The 24,719-nt window shown below is 39.8% G+C and overlaps 2 protein-coding genes across 4 annotated transcripts in view; both read right to left on the bottom strand.

Moving 5' to 3' along the window:
- LOC100533297 (uncharacterized) overlaps window positions 1–182 on the bottom strand; it is a gene marked incomplete at its 3' end in the record, with an annotated part of 17,357 nt that extends 17,175 nt beyond the window's left edge. Inside the window, 1 exon segment of the mRNA NM_001204596.1 lies at window positions 144–182.
- Window positions 183–16,780: 16,598 nt separating this feature from the next.
- The window catches only part of LOC101846605, a 10,357-nt gene continuing 2,418 nt past the window's right edge, over window positions 16,781–24,719 (bottom strand). For 2 of the 3 annotated variants that reach the window (XM_035972204.1, XM_035972205.1), the window contains exons 3-6: window positions 24,574–24,633; window positions 21,378–21,467; window positions 19,247–19,324; window positions 16,781–17,326 (exon numbers count right to left, since the gene is read on the bottom strand). In XM_035972204.1, the coding sequence (XP_035828097.1) occupies window positions 17,280–17,326; window positions 19,247–19,324; window positions 21,378–21,467; window positions 24,574–24,633 (275 nt within the window). In that variant the 3' untranslated portion in view covers window positions 16,781–17,279. Of the gene's footprint in view, window positions 17,327–18,327; window positions 18,362–19,246; window positions 19,325–21,377; window positions 21,468–24,573; window positions 24,634–24,719 lie in introns of all 3 variants that reach the window. The other variant, XM_005107543.3, reaches the window with a different exon arrangement.

The raw sequence follows: 24,719 nt of genomic DNA, 5'->3' as shown, positions 1-24,719 counted from the left end.
AAATAAACGTCCAAAATCCCTCCTCGTATATTCTGCAACCCTAAAACCTCCAATTGTGTGTTTGTGCGTGTGTGTGTGTGTGTGTGTGTGTGTGTGTGTGTGTGTGTGTATGTGTATGTGTATGTGTGTGTGCAAGTACTCACTTGAACACGTCCAAAGTCTCAGTAGAGGCTTCAGCAACCACCAGATAACACAACGAACAGCAACAACGTTACAGCCACTCGATGAATCACCGGGACTTTATACTCACTCGGCCCACGGAAACTGATCCTAATGACGTGAGACGTGAAATATAACGCAAAAAAACCACATCGCGCGTCTTGATAGGGTTCTAATAAATAGTGTAGCCTAGTTACAGTAGAGCGTCTAATGTTTAGGGTGGTTTTTTTGTTTGTTAATTTTTATTTTGGTTCTTCTTTTTGTCTTGGAAATTATAATATGTTTTTGTTTGTTTTGTTTAGTTTCGATTATTATTGTGGGTTTTTTGGGAGGGGGTGGTGTTGTTTTGTTTTTGTTTTTTTGTTTTTTTTGTGGGAGGGTATAATCGTGTTTTTGTTCTGCATAGCTATATTTATTGCTGTTATTTTTGTGTTGTTGGTATGTTATATAAAGAGGTTATGATTTTATATGGTCGCTTTTAATTACAAGCAGGAAAACCCAGATTCCAGGGGTATCCAGAAATCTTGACCTACACAAAAAATGGGCATTGCCCTGCCTCTAGCAGAAACTTGGTTTCATTGGTGTGTATATTTATTATTTGGTTATAGAGAAAACTCTCCTTGTCTTTTAATGAAACTGAACAAGGGGCAAAAACTTTACCTTCGATTTTCTCAAAACAGCTTTTTTTCGGGATAGCCCACTGGTGTTTAAAAGCGACAATATACGAAATGTGGAATTTAGGCTCCATGCGCTGAAGCCATACGTGTCAGATATGGAGTCTTCTTGTCCTCACCGGCATGACCGATGTGTCCCCGTTTACACGACACCACGCCCCCCCCTTGGGCTCCAGTACCGTCGTACTCTCCTTCACCTTTCCCCTTCACCCTCCCACCCCCCTTCCATCTCACCCCCTTCCATCTCACCCCCCCTTCCATCTCACCACCCCCCACCCCTTCCCTCTTCCCCTCATGCTCTAAATTCCTCACTCCGACCTCTTTACCCTACCATCCTCCTTCCACCTCCCCCTCCGCCTCCTCCTTCATCCTCCCCTCACCCCCTCCTAAAAAACCACAGAAAGATTTTTCTAAACAAACCCCCTAAACTATAATCATAATCATAAAACTACGAAGTATGCAGTGAAATTTTTGCTCCACAAAAATAAGGCCGACCTCCTAAAAACAAAACAAAAACGAAAACAATCAAACAAAAACTACGAAGTAGGCTGTGTTTTTTCCACTCTACAAAAATGAAACTCACCTCGTAAACCATAAACTACACCCCCTCGCCCTCCCACTTGTCCCCTCCCTGTCTAGGATTTGACAGATATAATTAGCTTGTACCATGTCTTGATGACCCAACACTTTCGTAGACCTTAAGTCCTTGTCTTCTCTCGCCCAAACTTTCCGATATTTACGACGTCTGCTTGATGAAGCCCACATGAGACCCTCACTGTTAACAATCAGGCAACGACAAATGCAGTTTTTGGGCCCACTGAATAGACATAAAGGATTGAACATCTAGCTCTCATTGGCAAAATTTAAGGTAAACGAGGCAGGGTTAGGCCCAGAGCAACCTACTAAAGGAACCTAAACAAATGGGTAACTGGGAAAGATCAGGGAAATGTAGCTTTTTTAAGAGCATCCGAGCAAAAGAAGGAATGGACAACTATGATCGCCGATGTCTGCAGCAGATCTGGCACTTTAATTTTACCACGTCACCTACACAGAGACCGCGCACTTCCTCCTTCCTACTCCTCGCCCACTTCTCCATCCCCTCTACTTCACCCACCCCCTCACCATTCCCTCCTTCCCCACACCCTTCTCTTCATCCTCACCCCCCTCCCTTAACCTCCATTTCCCCCTCTCCTCACCATTCCCAACAACATATCCCTCCCCTTCCCCTTCACCTTCCCCTTCACCATTCCCCTGCCCCTCACTCTCTCCCTCACCATCACTCTTACCCCCCTCACCTCCCCTCCCCCAGTCACATCAGGCTTAGATCTACCCTCTTCCCCTACACCCTCCCCCTGACCATCTCTCTTACCCCATTTCTCCTTCACTCTCACTGTCACCTTCCCCTCCCCCTCCTCACCCTTTCACTCTTCCTAGTGCTTATAATATTATGGGGTGTATACTTGGACAACAAAATCGAACCATCTGTATAGGTCGCGTGTTCAACACTTTCTGACATGATAGAAGTAACTCAACACCCGTGAATTCAAATATACATCGAGCAATAAATGTTCAGAATGCGCAACAGTCGAGAGCACAACCCAGTTTATGATATTACTATTAATATTCAGTCCAATATTATTTCACATCACTGAACAGAACCATCTAAAGCAATTGGTGGCACGATTTAATGAAGGTGATCTTTTACGCCGTATCAGCGCAGGTTAGACCCTGTGGCGGTGGGTAGTGAGGGGCTCACGGGCTTGAGCCCCCCCCCCCCTTCCCACCCCCAATTCTATCCCAAAGTAATTGAACGTTTCTTAACAAAATAAGCAGTTGAAACCGGTAAAATCGCTAGCAATGAACACAGAGTGATAAACTTGGCGGCTTGCTCGTTTATCCAATTACTGTTGTCACCCCTTACAATTATAGTAACCTAATAGCCAATCCCCAAAAAATGTCTTTAGGGCTCAGCAAAGTCTGAGCCCGTCCCCATGGCCTTTCATTTATGAAACTCTTTTTGTAAAAAAGTTGAAGGACTTGAAAAAAGAACACTGCACCAAGGGCTCAAGCTCTCCGAGCCCTGACAAAGGAGTGACAGTTTACGACACCCTTTCCCCAGTGACACAGATACTTACTAGCTCTTTGGACATTTGTTAAGCGCTTTCTGCTTTTTCTCGACTGCATGTCCTAACCCAGCTCATATACGGAATAGTGCAGTGTGTGCGTGATTGCGTTCGTGCCGCTTTGATTTAACGGTTATAAATCACGTCGAACCACATTTAAGGCAACTTTTTCATAAAGTGAAATTAAATAAAGGAAATCTGGAAGTGAAACGGCTTCGTCCCCACCATCTAGAAGAATTTAACGTAGAACACAGAGACGGAAGACAAAGTTGACACTTTCTCCGTTTAAATGGCTCTCAATATGCCGCGGCTCACCAGGAGTATAGAAAAATCATATTCTCTGTTTTGTTTTGTACTTATTGCTTGCTATTTTGGTGGTAAAGAAGTGGAAGCAGCCTAAGCCGCACCCAAATTTCGGTTCACCGACCGCCACTGGTAGGCCTTGATAATATAGAAGACGGGCTTCCGACCTTGCATGTCAGTTCCAGGGCCAACCCGGGCTGAAAGGGATACAACAAGGGGCGGCTAGTGGGTCTAAAAAGTGGGCGTGTACAATTATCTTTAAACAGGTTGAAGATAGTCAAGGGCATGGTAAGTGAGATGCCTTCTACATACTATCTGTTTAGAGAAAATCTATTTGAAGAAGAAGTCTACCCTTCGTTCTTTTGCAGCAGCAAAGGTGTCCATTACTTTGTTGACGAAGTTGCGGATGCTGTCAATGATGTCCTTGTGGATCGACAAAAAAAGATCAGTGCGATTTTTAGGATTTTGCATACTTCTCTAATTGTTGTGTCGAGTTTATAGTTCCTCAGAGTTGAATAAAGGCCCTGGATTTTACGACAGCGAGAAGACTCACAGGTCTCATTGCAATGTAATATATAAAATCCTGTTTGTAACTTCATTATTTGCAAAACATAACAGCTTTCTGCTATACGATCCAATAGAACTGAAGGAAACGATTTTTGATCGTCCTGGAATTTGGACGGGTCGACGATTGATTTTATTTTGTTTCAACAAAAACGGTCAACAATTTAATTAACTATTATGCCACAGGCCTCCTTGGCAGCAATTTCGTTGGTGTTGTGATGACTGTGTCTCTTGGAAGCTTGTTCCTCGGTGGTCTTATTTGTTAATGGAACACTTAGACTGTTTTTACGAAAATTTCTTTGACGGTTGCTTTAAAAACATGCCTAGAGCTTGTTGGGCTGCCATGGGCGTTGTACTTCTGTGTTGGAGGATCCCACACACAATGTCAACGTGCGTGAACACTTTGTTTTTAAAAGTGCAAACAGAAGAGAAAGGTGACGCTCTTTAGTACATTCAAGATACCACACGCTTCGTGGGTGGTATTATCGTCCCAGTGCTCAAACTGAATTTCTTCAAGACAGAGCTGGATCTCTCCTTTCCAAGTGAAGACTGTGCTAATAAGTCCAGACTGAAAATTCCACCTTGTTTCAGACGGCCATGGAATATTTCGGTGAAAACAACGCGTCTGAGAACGTCGATGCGTTTTTGTAGAGTGGGCAAAAAGTGTCGAAAAGCCTGCAGTGTTAGCGAGAAATATCCTGCAGTCTGATATGCCCTGAACAAGCGTGCTTTAAAACAAGATTTAGCTGATGCACATAGCAATGAACAAAGACAGCATGAGGGAAACATTGGCACATCTGAGTCTGTACATCAGAGATTCTCCCCATCATTACAGCGGCCCTATCGTAAGTTCTAAAGCTTCGTTTAGGGTAGACACGAGCCCTAATGAAGTTCTATCTTTGGCTTCAAAAAAGATTTTAGAAACCGCTCTACCGACTTTCCGTCCTTAAAATACCTCAGAACGATCACAAACTGTGACAAATGACCTGCACGAGTTGCTTCTTTTATAAACATTGGAACGAACTGACGCTCGCTTGTATTAATAAATATGTGTTACGACGTGGTAAAATCAGGCGCTCGTCAATTTTTGGGCATGAGGAGTTGTTGGTTCCTGATTAAAGCTTGTGTCTTGCTTTCAAAGAAAAAAATATCCATCTATCTGGATACAAGTCGAGATATTGGCTGGTTTCAGAGGTAAAATTGGCGAGAAAATGGCCGCCAAACTTTAGTTATTTCCTTAGCTTGAGAGTCATTGGAAACTGAAGGTGCACGTTTTTAGTGCCTTTAATCAACGTTTTTCAGTAAAATTCACTCAGAAATGTATCCTTTACTGGACATGAAAAATGTTGAGCCCAAAAACAAAAAATCTATACATTCACATACTTGCTGGAAAGTGCCAGTTTCTTCACTTTGGTTATTTTGACGCCCGCCTGATTTCACCACGCTGCCTCACGTATAACATTGCAGTCACTTACCTGTATTGTTCTTTTATCTTGCACCTTTTCAAACAAAAGGAAAAGACCAAAACCCAAAAGGACTAGCGAAAAAGAAAATGAAACAAAACCTCAGTAGTGAGAAGACAACTCACAACTTTTAAAACGTCAAGCGTTTGATTAAAGACAGCAAATTACACATACATAATTGAGTCACGACGTGGTGGAATCAAGCTCTTGTAAATTTTGGGGTATTTAGAGTTTTTGGTATCATCTCAAAGCGTGTTCATCTGTCTTGTTTTAGATGAAAAGAGCATCCATTTATCATGTCGAGATATTTGCGAATGAAGGAGGTGGGGCTAACCTGGTATCAGAGGTGAAATTCGTGAGAAAATGGCCTTTAAAGATTAGTTATTTCCTTCGCTTGAGAGTCTGTGGAAACTATAAAAAAAATCATTTTTGTGCCTTTAATCAACGTTTTTCAGTAAGAATTCACACAGAAATGTTTTCTTTACTGGACATGAAAGGTATTGAGTAAAAAAAATCGATATAAATTCACAAACTTGCTGGAAAATGTCAATTTCTTCACTTTGATTATTTTGATGCGAGTCTGATTTCACCACGCTGCCTCACGTATAACATTGCAGTCACTTACCTGTATTGTTCTTTTATCTTGCACCTTTTCAAACAAAAGGAAAAGATCAAAACCCAAAAGGACAAGCGAAAAAGAAAATGAAACAGAACCTCAGTAGTGAGAAGACAACTCACAACTTTTAAAACGTCAGGCGTTTGATTAAAGACAGCAAATTACACGCACATAATTATTCTGACTTGTTCTTCGTCCTCCTGCCCTGGGCTTTTATAAAGCAATTATTTCTGGTGATGCACCGGGCGAACCTACACTACACTGTCAACAAACGTGAGGACCCTTGAGTCACGTGGTGTATCAGATACGACCACAACAGAGGTGGGTAAAATCCGGATAATCCATAAAAGGATAACCGGATAATTTTCAATGAAACATTATCCAAATTCAGACTCTCAACTCTCTTGTTTAACCCGTTTGCCGAAGTGGGTGCACCCATTTGTTGAAGTGATGCTAAACCCGGTTGTCGAAGTGGTTCTAACCCATTTGCCGAAGCGGTTCATATCATATTATTAGCCGAAGAGGTGCACTAAAATATTATCCGGATTTTGCTGAAGCGACTCATTGCCCAGCTCATGACCACAACGATACCTGACCCGCCCATGTATTGGCACCTGCTGTTTATCGAAGCGATTACCAAAAACTTTGGCTCAGTAACTTGGGTACTTTTTGTTTGTTTGTTTTCAGTAGACGTTTTACGGCGCCTTTCGCAACTGCATAAGGCCATATGAGCGCCAGAAGATTAGAGGTGGTACAAGAGAATAACAAACATAAAAAGAAGGAGGGGAGATAAGAACGATAGATGTTTGATAAGACAGAAGAAGCAAAGCACACCAGAGCATCCGTCAACTAGCCACTTGAGTACTGTGAGGCCACCTACGAGAAGTGGTCGCATTGCAACATCCTGTTTTTTATGTAGGTGCCAACGATGAGAGGTGTTACAAGAGCTTTACAAGCACACAAAAGGAGGAGAGATAAGGACAATAGATGCTCGATGGGGTCACTCGTGGTCGAAGAGTTTACGGTGATTGCCTTGCGTGGCGCACCAGCAGTGGAATTTTAGTTGCCTGTGGGGATTCCCCGCCGAGCGCCTTATCACGTCCGGGTCACGGAGGTCAGCTCCCTGTCGCCGCTCTGTCTGGGCTGACTTCATTTTTGGTACTTTTTAACGGAAAGTTTTACGTGTAATCCTTGTATTTATAGTAATTGTCATTTAATGCACCCAAAGCACGCATTATGCTCTTGAGACTCAACAAAGAAGGGACATTGTAACTTTTCTGGTTATTTCGTAAGACGCGCTGAAGTCGGCAATGCTAAATTGTAAAATTCCACTGCTGGTGCGTTGTGCGATGCAATCGCCGTAACTCTGGACCACGAATGAAAAAATTCAATACAAGAAAAATGGCACAACAAAAACTGTCGAACTTTTGGAACATAGACGACATAACATTGTTGCAGATACTCAGAAAAGACGGTAACAGAAAGCTGTAATTTTGCAACTTTATTCATCTGCCAGTCTCTCAAAGTCCAACCCCTCGTCCATCGTCGCGGAAGGTGGAAGCAGACAGAGTAGGGGATTGCTGGGTTGGGAAGATGTATGGCGTGGGTTTGAGGCCGGTCCCAGAGTGGCTCTGAAGGTCTGACCTGTAGCTCGCCTGGCTCGCACCGTGCAAATGAATGTACATATATGTATACATTATCGTGAGTCTGAGCAGCGTCGCTGTATGGTCTGTCTGTTGCCCACTGAGCTGCGCGACGCGTCAGACGTGCTATTGAAAAGTATTGTAAAACATGGCGGACATGTGTCGCACGCAGCCTCGCTTCGTGTTTATTTTCGACTGAAATTCTTCACAGATCATCAAAATCAGCAAGAAGTAAGTATTATTAGGTGCTTTACTATTAGATATTGATGCTAGCATCAACACTTGACCACAAAATCCCAAGAAATGCATTTTATCCTACTTTAAAAACACAAACTGAAATGACATTTTAGAGGGACTTTAGGGCCTGTGACTAACTGTGACTGAGACAAACTGGGCCTGTGGCAAACTGGCATGCCTCCCTTAATCTCTTCGTAACATAATGCCGGGGAAATCCCACTGTGTTATCATGCAATCATTCGGGTGATTCCATCCGATATTCTCTTTCATTTTTATTTCTGTGTGTCATACTGCAATATAAATCAATCCAATCAGTTAATTAAATAACCTAATTTTGTACGTTAAACTCATACCATTTCACCATTTTTTCAATCAGTTAATGTATATGTAGCACAAAGAGGTAGGGGCCTACGCATGAAATTCAGAGCTGGACTAGTACTCATTTTAATTTTTTGGGCCATCGTAACTGACCTAGATCTTGATCTAGCTATTTATATCTAGATCTAGATTTTGGCCAAGATCTAATTTTTCCCTTCTCGAACCCGACCTACATGATAATGGTACTTGAAGAAAAAAAAACATAACGATAAAATGGGGAAAGGGGAGGGGGTGGTCTACTCAATTGCCACACTACCAACGTTTGTTTCAAACTGATTCAGTCTATTTACGTGATTTTTTAAACCAGATGTATGCAATCGGAGATGCTGTTCGTATGAGAAAGTAAAAATCGCAGTAGAAAACTGCTTGCGGTGATTACGTAAGCCTGTTACTCGGACTATTTTTGCATGTTGACACAGCACAAAGTTTACATGTAAATTCTGTGCAACGCCCACCTGTTTAAAAGAGGCGTGGGGGCTAAATTTCCATTTTAACTTTTAAAGTTTCCAAAAATGCAAAGAACACAACCATCGCGCTCCACAGTCACGGAAAGTTTCATTTTGCTTCCACTAAACATCTTGGAAAAGTGTACCAGGCACAAGGTGGAACCATTACTGAGTGAGGCACAGATGGGCTTCAGAAAAAGGAGAGGGTGCACAGACGCTGTCTTTGCTCATAGACAACTGAGTGAAAGGACAATAGCGTACAACAAAGAACTGAAACATGTGTTTGTAGACCAGAAAAAAGCGTTTGATAGAGTAATAATAATAATAATAATAATAATAATAATAATAATAATAATAATAATAATAATAATAATAATAAATAGCATTTGTATAGCGCATATCCCCGCTCAGCAGCAGGCTCTATGCGCTTTACACTATATTATTACCCCAGCAGACCACAGAACACTCCGAAACATTCTCAGCTTCCCGTGAAGCATACAGTGCAAGCAGCTGATTAAGCGCTCAAACACTAACAAACTGACAAGATCTTTCGCTGTCTATAGCTGGGTACCCATTCCCACCTGGGTGAAGTGAGGAAAATTCGTGTAAAGTGCCTTTCCCAAGGACACAACGTCGGGCCCCTGACGGGATTCAAACCCACGACCTTACGGTTGCGAGTCCGAGAGCCTAACCACTAGGCCATCGACCTCACCGATAGAAACAAACTGTCTCAAACAATTGAAGAGTACAACATCAGGGGACAACTGTTGGACAACATCAGAGCCATGTAGATCAACAGTATGAGCACAGTCCGCACCTAAAACGAACGAACTGACTGGTTCAACGTGTCATCTAGAGGGAAATAAGGGTGTGTGTTATCACAGCTACAATTTACAATATACACGTATGGACAAAATTACAAAAGAAGCAAACCCCAACCCGACAGACCTGAATGAGAATCTGTTTGCGGACGATCAAAGCCTGGCATATGAGAAAGAGAAGCAACGTCAAGAGCACACAGACAGGCTGAATACACAGTGTGAAAAACTCAACGTGAAGATCAGTAAAAGCAAAACGGAGACGATGAAAATCAGCCGAACACCTGGGAACCTTAACATCAACATCGACGGAAATCCGCTGAAACAAGTCAGCGAGTTCAAGTATCTTGGTCGCATCTTTTCGGAAGACGGACGTCTCAACAGAGAAATTGAGACAAGAGTACAAAAGGCTAACAGCGTCAGCTACCAGCTTGCCCCACTCCTCAAACATCCTAACATCCCCATTGAGACCAAAGTCAAGCTCATTAACTCTATCTTCATCCCCACCTTGACCTACCAGTGCCAGACATGGACCCTAACCAAAAGTCTGGAACGTAAGATAACCACCTGCGAGATTAGATGTCTAAGGAGAGCCGTCAACAAAGCCAGACGGGACATGGTCAGAAACAACAAGATCAGAGAAATGGTGGGAACAACACTTGCCCTCCACTACATTCGAAGGCAAACAATCAGGTGGTTTGAACACCTAACCAGCTTGCCAGTAAAGCCTACTACAGGAAAATACCAGGGTACAAGGCAAGAGGAAGACCAAGAAAGACCTGGATCCAGGATGTGAAGGATACCATGAGAACACACAATATCCCACCCAGCCAGGCCATCAAACTTGCCAGAGACAGGAAGCTCTTTCTCCACTCGACGCCCTAGAGGTACAAGAGAACGGATAAAGAGAAAGAGAGATCCATCTGGAACACAATTCGTTATGAAGTTATTTCTCCAAATACAGCTTTATGTGTCAAATATAATCGTGAATATTCGCATGTTTTCTCGAAAGTTTATAAAAATTACCCTGACGTCTTCTATGAAAAAGTACAAATCGATTTTAGTGCCAGAATACACCCACAATGTTATACACGAACAGTATCTGTTACACTACAGAACTTCTTACTTTTCTTAAAACGTTAAGTCTAGGTTTTGTAAGTTCACTGAATAACTGGGATAACTTCTCGTAAAATGCCATTTTATTATTAATTGGGTTATAAAAATAATTTCTAGCTTTCCAGTGACAATGAATCAGCACCAGGCTTTTTCAGCTTTTATTTTCATCTCTATGACCATTTGCAATAACTGACGACGTTTTGATTTCTTTACATTTATAAGTGTCCGCGCATATTTTCGACACAAAAACTAAGAATGAATGTGTTAACTGTCATTATTTTTATTCCATACAAGAAGTTTTTCTTTACCCATGTATTTACACAATTTTGTGTGTTTTAAAAATCTCATAATACATCTTTCTTAGTTGTATGCAGGTTGCCACAGACACAGCATGATTCATAAAAAAACGGAGAGTAACTTTCTCTTGTTTAAGGGGGGGGGGCTACACCTGGAGGCTATCTCGCTTATTACAGGACCGAATTTTACCACATTTCACACATATAACAAGCATAGTAAGGAGTCTTGAAATCTGCAATCAAATTTGAGAAAAAAGATTCGTTTCCATGGATACGCCGCCATATTGGATTTTATTGACATGTCTTACGTAATAAATACCGCACTTATCACTCATGGAAATTGATTGTTTTTTTGCATGCATGTTCACAAACATTAGATCTAAAAATTTGTCTGTTGTTTTTTTCCTAATCGAATTAAACAATTTTTAATGAATTTTTTTCCTGAGGTAGCACTCAAGTTTGCGAAAAATCCGTGAAAATCCACACTCCAGACACCACCAACAAAAATCTATTCCAATATCAAAAATTTAACAAACACATTTTTAGTATTACCTCTTCTCTTCATTCTGTGAAAATTTCATGAAGATTGGATGAAAAATGGTGGAGTTATTCAAAAAAGTATAGACAAAAGTAGCATTTTGAGAAAACGGCCGATAAAGAAAAATAAAATATTGACTTTATGAGGAAATGGCGGTTACAAACATGCCCGGTATGGGAAAAAATACGATTTTGGGGGGTTCTTATGCCATGAAATAGTTGTAGGAGAGGCTGAGGAATCTAAAAATGCCTACAACTCAAATTCCATGATTTTGAGCCGAATTTTGATTTTGGGGGTGTAGCCCCCCCCCCCCCTTAATATGGTAAAACAAGAGCGAATGCTCAGTGTCTTTAGTTTCAAAATGCAGATACGCATCTTTCTTCTCTTTTAACTTGACTATTACTACTTACGCAGATTTAATATTTCTCATGGTAAAAGACATGATATTCGTAGTCAGTTTAAGCCAGATTTGGGAGAAATATGTCGTGCCGTTTTTAAATAAACAATCATTTATTCGTAAGTTTGTAACTAAAATAGGACAAATCGGGCACTCTACAAACACTTGTATAGAACAAAAACTAAGGCTCAGAAATTAACCATTCTGACGAAGAAAAAATCTCAAGACATTGAGATTTTAGTACATCAGTGTAATGGGTTTGAGAAAATTAGCTTTTAAGTTTCAGAACACATACAAACTTGAAAAAAACGATGATTCAATTGTTTCTGATGTATCTATTCACGGGAAATTAATTTCCAATTCGGCATTCAGTTGACATCAATATCGTGATTAGAATTCAATGGGAAAACATAGCGAGGAAGAGAAAAGGTGCTTCAAGAGTAGATTTTAACACCTTTCAAAAGCAGTTTTCATTATCATTTTAAAACGTACCCTACCCTCAAAATAATTCAAAATAAAATATTTCGAAGTCAAATCAAGGAAAACACCCAAATGGTGGGACAAATGAACCAGTTTTATGATAATTCCAATAACTCCATTACCTCAAAAATTGACGAGAACCTGATTCCACTGCGTAGAGACAAATATGAAAAAAAAATCAGGCCCTGGAAAAAATAATGAAGTCAAAGGAAATCGACAATTTTTACCATCTATTGGGCAGTTATTAATCGATTTAAAAAGATTTCTTTAATGTTCATGAAAAACGTGGAGTTTAACTGAAAAACGCTTTTCAAGCTCATAAATTTTAATTGGTCGCTTTTAAGGACAAGTGGGCTAACCCAGATTTCAGGAGTTTCCAGAAATCTTGACCTTCTCCAAAAGTGGGCATTGCCCTACCTATAGGGGAAGTTTGGCTTCATTTGGGTGTATATTTGTTTGGTTTCAGGGAAAACTCACCTTATCTTTTAAAAAACTGAACAAGGGTCCAAAAACGTAACCTTCGATTTTCTCAAAACTGCATTTTTCGGGATAGCCCACTTGTCCTTAAAAGCGACCAATTACAAATTAACAGTTTCAAAGGACTCTTCATCTTTGGAGAAAACCAAACGTTGGCAACCTTTTTCTCGCTAATTTTACCGTTAACTCCATGCGACCCCCACCTCCTTTAATGGCAAACATTTCTACTTCTATTCTAGATAGATTTGTATATCTTCCATTTAAAATAAATGTCCGGTGTGTTGACAAAATGAGTTACTTATCGCTGTCCAAGAATGGAGACATCGGCCGAAAATCGACACTGCCGTCAGATGTATAGATTTCTAATTGATGCCATTTTGTTCAAGTCTACTGTGTCTTTTATTGTTTATTTTTATATTTTTTATTACAAATTGTACAAACTCCACCTGTGAAGTTAATGTATTAATTTCCATAAGGCTAAAATCGGAGAAGTAACTCTTTTTGTCAGCACAACTCACAAATGAACAAGCTTCAAGTGGTAGCAATTATAATTCCGTTTGCCCTCAAATTGACGAGTGTCTGTTTTTACCGCACTGTGATGCTAGTCACAATAAAAACCAATACAAGCTCTTTGTGGGAGCACCAAAAGAAGTACGTTCTCTGGAAAAGGGGCTATTCTCAGGGCATCTGAAGCGACAAATGAGGTATTTTTTTTCTGTCTCGTCAGTTACTGAAACTAAACACGTCACAGAATTTGCATGACGTATTTTTTTATGACAGCAACTATGTATAAAATTATATTTATGAAAGTTCGTCACTTTGGTCGCTTTTAACTTCCGAACACTTAACTTTCGAATATGAAAAAATTAACGGTGTTTCAGAATCATTTAATACTTTGCCATCATATTTTGGGGGGAAATCCAAAGAAACTGGGTTGTAAACATCGCCAATCGTGGCAGTTATATTAAGGAGTCTGAAGTCACTGTAGTTTCATTTTCAGTTTATCATTAGTTCCGTTTAAATCTAATCTTGGGAAAGTCCGTCTTCTAAGCGAGGCTTCCCTTCATAAGCAAAGCGCAGTTTCCACAATGACTTGACAATCGTTTCTTTTAAGTTCGTTCATCTAGCGGGCACCCAGCTAGTTTAATATAATTCTTAATATGTGAGGCAGTGTAGTGGAATCAGGCTCTCGTCAAAATAAGCAAAGTGAAGAAACTTGCATTTTCCCGCAGGTTTGTGAATTTTTATCACATTTTTTTTTCGTTCAACACCTTTCATGCCCAATAAAGAACTGATTTCTGTGTGGATATTCTTTAAAACGTTTATTAAAGGTACGAAAAGTGTATATTTTCAGTTACGACGGACTCTTAAGCTAAGGAAATAACTAATCTTTGGCGGCCATTTTCTCACTAATTTTACCTCTGAAAACAGGTGACCCCCCACCTCCTTCATTCGCAAATATCTCGACTTGTATTCTAGATAAATGGATATTTTTTTCATCCAAATGAATACAAGTAAACAAGCTTGAAGATGATAGCAATAACTCTACATGCCCAAAAATTGACGAGAGCCTGATTCCACCACGCTACCTCACATATGTCTTTCAAATGTTCTCATAATTTAAAGTTGAAATAAATTATTGTAACTAATCCAAATATGCCGTCAATTCAGTTACTTGGGAATAGCCCATAAAAAACATCACCCAAACAACTACAATACTGGTAAGTTTTCTTTTCAGTATACAAAGACGGTTGTTGGAGGGCACCGCTGGTACGTCCTACTTCTTTTCTATTCCTCTGCTGTTTCTGTCTCTATATCTTACTTTTTTCCTTCACGAAATGCAGGCTAATGTGTCAATGTGTGTGTGTGTCCCTTTATTCAATTAAACATTAAATACAAAACACTGACGATGACATTGATTTGTAGAAAGCAGAAATCCACAAAGAAAGCAAGTTTACTAACAATTAGTCACGATTTGCGTGTTATCGTAAACTATATTATTATGACAAAGAGTAGCTCTAGAGGTGTATTATAAGGACATTCAATAATATTCTAATACAGTGTACAAAGTGCAAAATTGACATGCATTGCACAGAAGTTAATTTGACATTATAAAAATGATTATTTATCAATATAAGCGGTGCTCTGTGGTGTGTTTTGCCCCTTCTTTCCTATCAAACACCTATCGTCCTTATCTCCCGCCCTTCTTTTTTTGTGTTTGTTACTCTCTTGTTACACCTCTAATCTTCGACACTCTTATGACCTTATTGTATTGCAAGTGCTGAAAAAATCTTACTAAAAACTAAAATATGTATTTCCACTATGGAAATTAATTTAATAACCCCTTCCCTACGCTACCTGTGTCTTCCCAATCACCTGTTTATTTAAATTACTAGATTACCCGTTGATGTGCTATGAATACCCAGTTAGGCGATACTCATTATCTATTTAGATAAATTCTAAAAACACCTATTGGTGGGCCTATATGACTACGCAGTTAAGTAACCCCGACTACCCATTTACAATACTAAATTACCCTTTGGTGGGCCTATAACTAACCAGCTAGGAGATCCCGATTTCCTATTTAGATTTCCAAAATTAACCATTGGTGGGCCTGTGACTACCCAGTCAGCTGATTCCCATTATCCATTTAGATTTCCAAAATCACTTATTTGTGGGCGATATAGCCCAGGCTGGCATTAAGCACTGATATATATATATATATATATATATATATATATATATATATATATATATATATATATATATATATATATATATATATATATATATATATAATATATATATATAAACAATATTATTATGTACAGACATAAATACAAAGTATAAACACATGTAGGCTACTTTATTATGTAATTCTCAACAAGAATTTTTCAGTCTCGGAATGTGTAAAGTATCATTTTACATCAAACCTAAAAATCTTAACTTTAAAAAATCCAGCTGGCAATGAGTTATAATTGGGGATTTAAAAAATGTTTTCGCCAATTAAAAAAACAAACAAAAAACAAACAAACAAAGCATTCCAGCTCTCTAAAAAACGATCGTCCATTGGCAGACACAGTAAAAAGTTGACAATGCAAAGATTTCTGTCAACATCGAGAGATACATATCTACAATCCAAAGTCTTAATAAAATATGACGAGCTGTAATAATAACAATAATAATAATAATAATAATAATAATAATTATAATAATAATAACAACAATAATAACAATAACAACAATAACTGTATTTATTTAGCACATATTCACACTGTACAGCAAGCTTATGCAAATTACAAAATTATTATCATCATCTCTGCAGATCTTAGAACACTCAGAAACATTCTCGGCTTCCAAGGAAGCATACAGTGCAAGCAGCCGATTGGGCGCTGGAACTCTAACCAACTGGCAAGATATTTCCAGGTCTATAGAATAGGAAGCTGTAGCAAAGTATGAAAGGATCAATGAAAAAGAAGTAGTAAAGTGTTACAAAATCATGAAATAATTAATTAGAATGGTGATATGTGAGTCAACGTGATGGAATCAGGCTCTCGTCAAAATAATTAAATCAAATAAAACAGCAGTTTTCTCCCTGCTTGACAATTTTTATAAAATTTTTGTTTTTTGGCTCAACACTTTTAATGTCCATTTACAAACACATTCCTTTGAGGAATTCACCGAAAACGTTGATTAAAGGCACAAAAATATAAATTTACAGTTTCCATGGACTCTCCAGCTTTGGAATTTACCAAGCTTCGGCGGCCATTTTCTCGCTAATTTATCTCTTAAACCAGGTGACCCCCACCTCCTTCAATCCAAAATATCTCCACTTCTATAGAAGATGGATGGGTAATTTTTTCATTGAAAGCAAGACAAATGAACAAGCTTTAAGATGATACCAATAACTCTACATGTCCAAAACTTGACGAGAGCCTGATTCCACGACGCTGCATCACATATGAGTGTTTGCTGTGCGCAAGTTTTTGCGTATTACAGACTTCAACATAGATTAAGGACCACCTTGACAGACAGTCCGGATATTTTTTTAATTTCCAAAAAAAAAAGACAGCAAAGAATATTTCAAAATATTTTGCTCTGAAAGTGTTAATGGGTTAACGTTGCGTACTGCAGAGCCTCCTAACGGGGCAAAACCACAACGTGCAGCACGGATGGTAATCCTCGAGGACTTTTTGCCAAATTTGCAAGTGGTCCTTTGATATGAGCTGTGAGAGAGCACGGTTTTCTAAGAACAAGGAAGTGAATTGGAAACCGTGTGAGTTTTATCCAAAACCACAGCAGACTGATCTGTACAGCTTAAGAAGTCTTTTTGTGGGAGGGGAGGGTGTATGGTTGGTTTAAGGGGGGGGGGTGTTGGAGAGATAGGAGGAGTTGGGTTAGTGGGGAGGAGATGGACGTTTTAAAAATGTATTGTTATTTTTTAAGGAGGCGGGGGACGTGGGAAGGAACTGGAGCGGTTGTAAAAAAAAGGGGGGGGGGGCAGGCAAGAGGGAGAGGGGGTTGCGTTAATGCAAGGCATGAAAGTCGACTTTAGAGCTGCCTGTTGATACATGGGCATTCTTTCTCATAGGCTCTCTCTGAAATTAGAAAATTAATACAACCATGAACGAGAGTATACAGCAGAATACATTGTGGCTTTCAAGGACAAGCGGGCTAACCTAGATTTCAGGGGTTTCCAGAAATCTTGACCTGCACCAAAAGTGGGCATTGCCCTTCCTGTAGGAGAAGTTTGGTTGCATTGGTGTATATAATATTTGTTTGGTTATAGAGAAAACCCTCCTTGTCTTTTAAAAGAAACTGAACACGGGTCCAGAAACTTAACCTTCGATTTTTTTCAAAACAACTTTTTTTAGGGATAGCCCCCTTGTGCTTCAAAACGACCGCATGACAATGTATAGGTTTAGCTAGACTGAATTTTACTAGACACTGCTTTGAGGGGCTGTCTTAATCCTGTACTAGAAGGTGCAGAAGCGGAACTTTCTAAAATATACCTTTACTAGGAGGAGCAGAAGCGGAACTGTCTAAAATATACCTTTACTAGGAGGTGCAGAAGCGGAACTGTCTAAAATATACCTTTACTAGGAGGTGCTAATGTCACTAAAAATGTCTTCATGAAGAACTCACGGTTATATTCTTAATCCTTTGCCCATTTATATGAGATTGACGCCATCTGATTGGTTAAGTAGAAAAACGTGAGTATGGTAGTGTCTATAGTGTACTACGTGGATACTTAGTATTACAAATAACTGTTATAGCAGATAGAGATTCCAAAATTATAGATGTAAGTCATTGATCTGAGAACGGTGATGATTTTAGCTATAATAGTGAAGGTGATGGGATTGCGTTTAAGTAATGTTAGCGTTAGTCCTATCTTCCTCTGCTCCAATGAGTCATGAGGGACGTGGGCATCCTCTATTCCGTTCCCTACTGGAACCATCTTTACGGTTACCGTGAAGTTCCGAAGAACTCACTGTTATTTATTCCTCCTTTAGAGGTGGTATAAAGAATTACATGTGATTTCTTTTTTAAGTCTCTAAAAACTGTAAGAGATGCTTAAAGAATACAAAATTCCACCTACCGTAGTCAGAGGCTTGGCCACGTTTCTTAATAAACTGAAAGAAAATTAATGGGATCTTATGAATAACACATAGAACAATAATTATAATCATCATCATCATCATAATAATAATAATAATAATAATAATAATAATAATAATAATAATAATAATAATAATAATAATGATAATATAATAATAATAATAATAATGATAATGACAATAATAATAACAATAAAATGATTATAATAATGATGATGATCATGATGATCATCATCATTATTGGCCTCCCCCTTTCTTTTCCCACCTTCCTCTTCTCCTTCCCTCCCCCCCCCCTCTTCCGCGTTCCCCCTCCTCCTACCTCTGTTCCTCCTTCTTCCTCCCCCTATGTGTATACATATAGACACAAAGGGCCAAAAGGATGTATTTGAACAGGTTACTGTTTTCATAGTAATACATTTTCTTCATTGAAAAATGTTCACCTTTTCCATACACACACACACACACACACATACACACACATACACACACACACACACACACACACACACACACACACACAAAACACACAAAACACACACATAAACACACACGAAACACACACACATAAACACACACATAGATACAGAGGACATATAAAGAGGTAAGAGAATAGATATATATATATATATATATATATATATATATATATATATATATATATACCTAGTATATACATATATATGTACAAACAATAGTTATAAAATAAATAATAGCTACAACATAAACAATAAAAACAGACACCACTACAAAACAAACAAACAAACAAACAAACAAACAAACAACTGTCGAACAACAATAACTTTTTAGGCAGCGAGTTTGCAGCTCGCAATGTTCACCATAATGTCATTTATATCTGTCGACTGTCTACAGATTTTGTCAGTGTGCAAATATCTCACTTACTTCCATTCATATTGGTGTATTCCATCTCCTCTTCGACCATTTGGTAGGGGTTTTCATCTGTGGCTCTGTCCTCTTTGTCTAGAGAGGGAGGGAGGGAAGGGTGGGAGGGGAGGGGAGGAAAGGTGGTGGGGATGGAGGATGGGGGATGGGGAGCCCAGGAGTGAAGGGGAGGGAGGAAAGAGGGAAGGAGAGGGGATAGAGAGAAGTGGTAGAGGGGAATGTGGAGGAGGGGTGGAAGGAGGGAATGGAGGGAGGGAGGGAATGGAGAGGAGGGAGAGACAAGTTTTACGTGGCATTTGTGACAGTTCTGTTTTCCAATCTGTTTGAAATATGTCGTAATAAGATTTTGTTCATCGCAGACACAATTATCATCTCGAGTCATTTTATCTATTATGTCCATTATAAGTCCATTCCACTAATTTTGCTACTCCCCAGTACACGCGCAAACACACTTTTAAGTTTCTTTGAGTTCACACCGTTTTGCCAAGTCCGCTCTTTGAATGCGTAACAAGGAAATTATTGGATTGGAGTCTACAGAGTGAAAGATCAAGGGGAAGACCACGTGGAACCTGGAGGAGAGTCACGGAAATTGATGTACAGGAAAGTGGGAAAACATGCAGTATCACCAAGAGGCTAGCCCAGGATAGGAAAGGTGGAAAGTATTTGTTCGTGGCCTATACCCTGATGCTGGGTGAGAAAGCCAATGATGTTGCTGCTACTGCTGCTGCTGCTGATGATGATGATGATGATGATGATGATGATGATGATGATGATGATGATGATGATGATGATGATGATGATGATGCTCTTTTAAGGGTAATTTTGAGTGACCATTTCTCGGTCAACTCTTAATATACGTGATATAGTAATGTGTCAGATGATGCAACATTTATTTAGCTATACATTGGTAGGCTGCATGAATTGGTAATGCAAACCTTTAACACGATGATTGGGTGAATACAATTTCAGGTTTCTTTTTGGACGCCACTGTGCATACAATCTTGACAATCTTTATTCATCTCACAGGGAGAAATTTGTCTTGATTGTTTATAACGGCAGTGAAATGTTACAAAAGTTAGGTGCACTCACGCATACACACAACAAGACAATATTCGATAGGTCGCTTTAGGACAAGCATGCTAACCCAGATTTCAGGGGTTTCCAGAAATCTTGCCCTTCTCCAAAAGTGGGCATTGCACAACCTTTAGGAGAAGTTTAGTTTCATTTTTTGGTAACTTTTTTTGGTTATGGAGAAAACTCTCCTTGTCTTTTAAAGAAACTGAACAAGGGGCAAAAATATTATCTTCGATATTCTCAGAACAGCGTTTTTCGGGATAACCCCGTTGTGCTTAAAAGCGATCATACAACCTTGACAATCTTCATTCATCTCACAGGGAGAAATTTGTCTCGGCTGTTTACATGATGGCAGTGGGATGTGACAACGGATAGGTGCACTCACGCTTACATACAACAATACACAATTCAATTTGATGAGGAAGAAATATATAATATACCGCAAGATCGAGGTGCACTCACGCATACACACAAGACAAAATTCAATTTGAGGAGTTAAAAAGAAGTAAATTTACCAGAAGAACGAGGTGCACTCACGCATACACACAAGACAATATTCAATTTAATGAGTTAAAAAGAAGTAAAGTTACCAGAAGATCGAGGTACACTCACGTATACATACAACAAAGCAAAATTCAATTTGATGAGTTAAAAAGAAGTAAATTTACCGGTAGATCACAGTGCACTCATGCAGACACACAACAAGACAACATTCAATTTGGTAAAATATAAATAAATAATTTACCGCAAGATTGAGGTACACTCATGCATACACACAACAAGGCAACATTCAATTTGATGAGGAAAAAAGAAGTAAATTTACTGGTAGATCGCAGTGCACTCATGCATACACACAACAAGACAACATTCAATTTGATGAGTTAAAAAGAAGTAAATTTACTGGTAGATCGCAGTGCACTCATGCATACACACAACAAGACAACATTCAATTTGATGAGTTAAAAAGAAGTAAATTTACCGGTAGATCGCAGTGCACTCATGCATACACACAACAAGACAACATTCAATTTGATGAGTTAAAAAGAAGTAAATTCACCGGTAGATCGCAGTTTGTCTGTCGGTCCTGACGTGGGCACTAAGTACTCGCAATCCACGTGGTTTCCAGGACGGACGTCTTTTGCTGTGCCTGAGGGAGGAGGGCGGGGGGGGGGGGGGGGTTTGAGGGTGACAATGACGATGACAATCTTTAATCATCTCACAGGGAGAAATTTGTCTTGGTCGTTAACAATGGCAGTGGATCTAGATGGTACAAAGGTTATGTGCACTCACGCATACGCACAATAAGACAGGACATTAGGCCAAGTAAATACATGTCTCGCGTGCTGGGACAACCCGCTCTCTCTCTCTCTCTCTCTCTCTCTCTCTCTCTCTCTCTCTCTCTCTCTCTCTCTCTCTCTCTCTCTCTCTCTTTCTGCCCCCCTCTCTCTCTCTCTCTTTCTCTTTCTCTCTCTGTTCCTTTCTCTCTCTCTCTCTCTCTCTCTCTCTCTCTCTCTCTCTCTCTCTCTCTCTCTCTCCCTCCCTCTCTCTCTCTCTCCCCCCCCCTCTCTCTCTCTCTCTCTCTCTCTGTCTCTCTCTCTCTCTCTCCTGTTTCCTTTGTAGCACTGTGTGTTCGGTAACCTCACTGCAGTTGGTACGAATGAATTTCTATTATCCCTGCCTGTTCCTGCTTTTTTGGAAATGTGGAATAAGGAAAGTTTCAGACTCACAGTCCTAACAAAAATACAAAAAGAGCTCCAAAACACGACCTTGTCGCCGCAGAAGGAAAGGAAGTGATGAAGTCAAAATCAGACGAGCGTCAACTACAGACTTCAACATAAGTTAGGGACCACTTGCAAATACTCTGAGTGGTCTTCTTGGGTCGACCTGCACGTGGGCGTTCTTGGACTGATCCAGTGGCTTGATGGCGCTGCCTCAGGCGGACAATGACAGAATGTAACACTGCAAGCCTTCTGGCAACTTCTCGGGCTCCAACTCTATCCTGCAGCCATGTCAGAGCTCTGGCACAATCAAAGTCTCTCAGCTTTCGTCTTGGTGGCATGTTGATGCGATACTGGATTTTGCGCAAACAGCGATTTATATTGCCACCAAAATGAGTACAGTTCGAGATCGTATGTCTGTTTATGACGTGCACAAGAAATTTTAACTGAGGAATGTACGTGGTGTCGCACACAATAAGTTGATAAAAAAAAAGAAAATGTGGCTAACATTTTCCTAGGATTTCCGTGCAGCGCGTGATGGTTTTGCCCCTTTCAGAAGCATTGCAGTACCCATTGGTAACCCATTAACACTTTCAGAGCAAACAATTTTGCCTTTGAATTACCAAGTTCTATCTGACATTTTTGGCCGTTTTGAGTTACTAAAACCACGTGGTCAGAAATCAAATGATATTTCTGCTCTATCAAAATCGTAAGATTATTAGGAGTCGTTATCAAGATATTCTAAAAAATGCATTCGAAAAAAGCTGGACATGATGTGAAACTCAAAATCTTTGACGCCAAACTTCTCAAAAACTAAATACTGAGCAGATAAAACTTTGTGATTCTGAGGCGGCGAATGGGCACCGACTGTACAAATAATAATAGATAGCATTAAATTGTATAGCGCAAATCCCCTCTCAACAGCAAGCTCTATGTGTTTTAATAATAATAGATAGAATTTGTATAGCGCAAATCCTCTCTCAACAGCAAGCTCTATGTGTTTTAATAATAATAGATAGAATTTGTATAGCGCAAATCCTCTCTCAACAGCAAGCTCTATGTGTTTTAATAATAATAGATAGAATTTGTATAGCACAAATCCTCTCTCAACAGCAAGCTCTATGTGTTTTAATAATAATAGATAGCATTTGTATAGCGCAAATCCCCTCTCAACAGCAAGCTCTATGCGCTTCACAATCGATACCATTACTGTACCCCCAGCAGACCTGAGAACATTCTGAAACAACGTCTACTTCCTGGGAAGCATACAGTGCGAGCAACCACTTATAGACTCTAAAACAATAACATACTGACAAGATCTTTCGCCGTCTATGGACGGGTACCCATTCCCACCTGGGTGAAGTGAGGAAAATTCGTGTAAAGTGCCTTTCCCAAACATACAACGTCGTGAAGTTGCGGGTTCGGAGGTTCGAGCCGTGGGCCCGACGTTGTATGTTCAGGAAAGGATGTGAAAGGAGACAATTTTAGAGAAGAAAATTTTTTGGTCGCTACCCGGAATCGAACCCGGGACCTTTGAATGAGAGGCCAACATCTTAACCCCTAGGCCACAAGAGCCCCCACTGAAAACTCAGATGTCAAAATGTGCTGCATCGTGGTGAAACCAGGCCCTCGTCAAAATAATGTAAACGAAGAAATCAATATTTTCCCATCCGTTGGCCAATTTTTGTAGTTTGTTGGTTATTTTGTTTTATTCTTTTTGGCTCAACAAATTTAAAATCTATTTGAAAACATTTTCATTCCATGTCTCCTTCTTAAAAACGTTGATCAAAGGCACAAAAAAACATGTACATTTGCAGTTTTCGCGAACACAGCAGTTTTGGAAGTGACCAAACTTTAGCGGCCAATTTCTTGCTAATTTTACCCCTGACACCAGGCAACCCCTACCTCATCCAATAGCAAATATCTCGACTTCTACTCAAGATAGATCAGTAGGGGGCTCTCGTGTCCTAGAGGTTAAGGTGTTGGCCTCTCATTCAAAGGTCCCGGGTTTAAATCCGGGTAGCGACCGAACAAATTTCTTCTCTAAAATTGTCACCTTTCACATCCTTTCCTGCTCTCTAGCAATGTTCTGTCGTCTGCTTTCGGCTCCTCTTTCTTCCCCCACCTCCTCACCTCCTTTGCCCCCTCCTCTGGGCTCCTCTTTCTGCAGCCTTTCTACTGTTACTAATTGGCTCCCTCTTACTGCTGTCTTTAAGCCACACCCCTGATCTTCTGGTAGGAAAAATCTACACCTAGCCTTCTCGGACAAGGGCGAAAGAACTTGGAGGTCCCGTGTGCAAGTTGCGCACGTTAAAGATCCCTTGGTGGTCTAAAAATCGATAACAGTAGGCTTCAGCTTCCGCCCGGGCAAAATTCGAAATTTCCTACCAACTGAAAATACTAGGTGTGTCCCGCGCGCTCATATGACCTTATGCAGTTGCGAGCGCCGTAAAACACTTACAAAAATAAAATACAAAAAAAAACCCACCTCACGATTACTAGTCCGGTAGCCTAACCTCTACAACTGTTACTTACAGCCAGTAGTCTTGCTGCTGTCTGAGATGTCGTAGTCATTGCTGCAGCCTGTCATGCCTTCTGTGAAGATAAAATAAGATTAGATAATATATATAAGATAAGATAAGATAAAATAAGATAAGATATATTATTATATTTATTGCCCA

Source organism: Aplysia californica, unplaced genomic scaffold, assembly GCF_000002075.1.
Source record: "Aplysia californica isolate F4 #8 unplaced genomic scaffold, AplCal3.0 scaffold00611, whole genome shotgun sequence".
Taxonomy (NCBI): domain Eukaryota; kingdom Metazoa; phylum Mollusca; class Gastropoda; order Aplysiida; family Aplysiidae; genus Aplysia; species Aplysia californica.
This window is presented reverse-complemented; position numbering and strand designations above follow the sequence as displayed.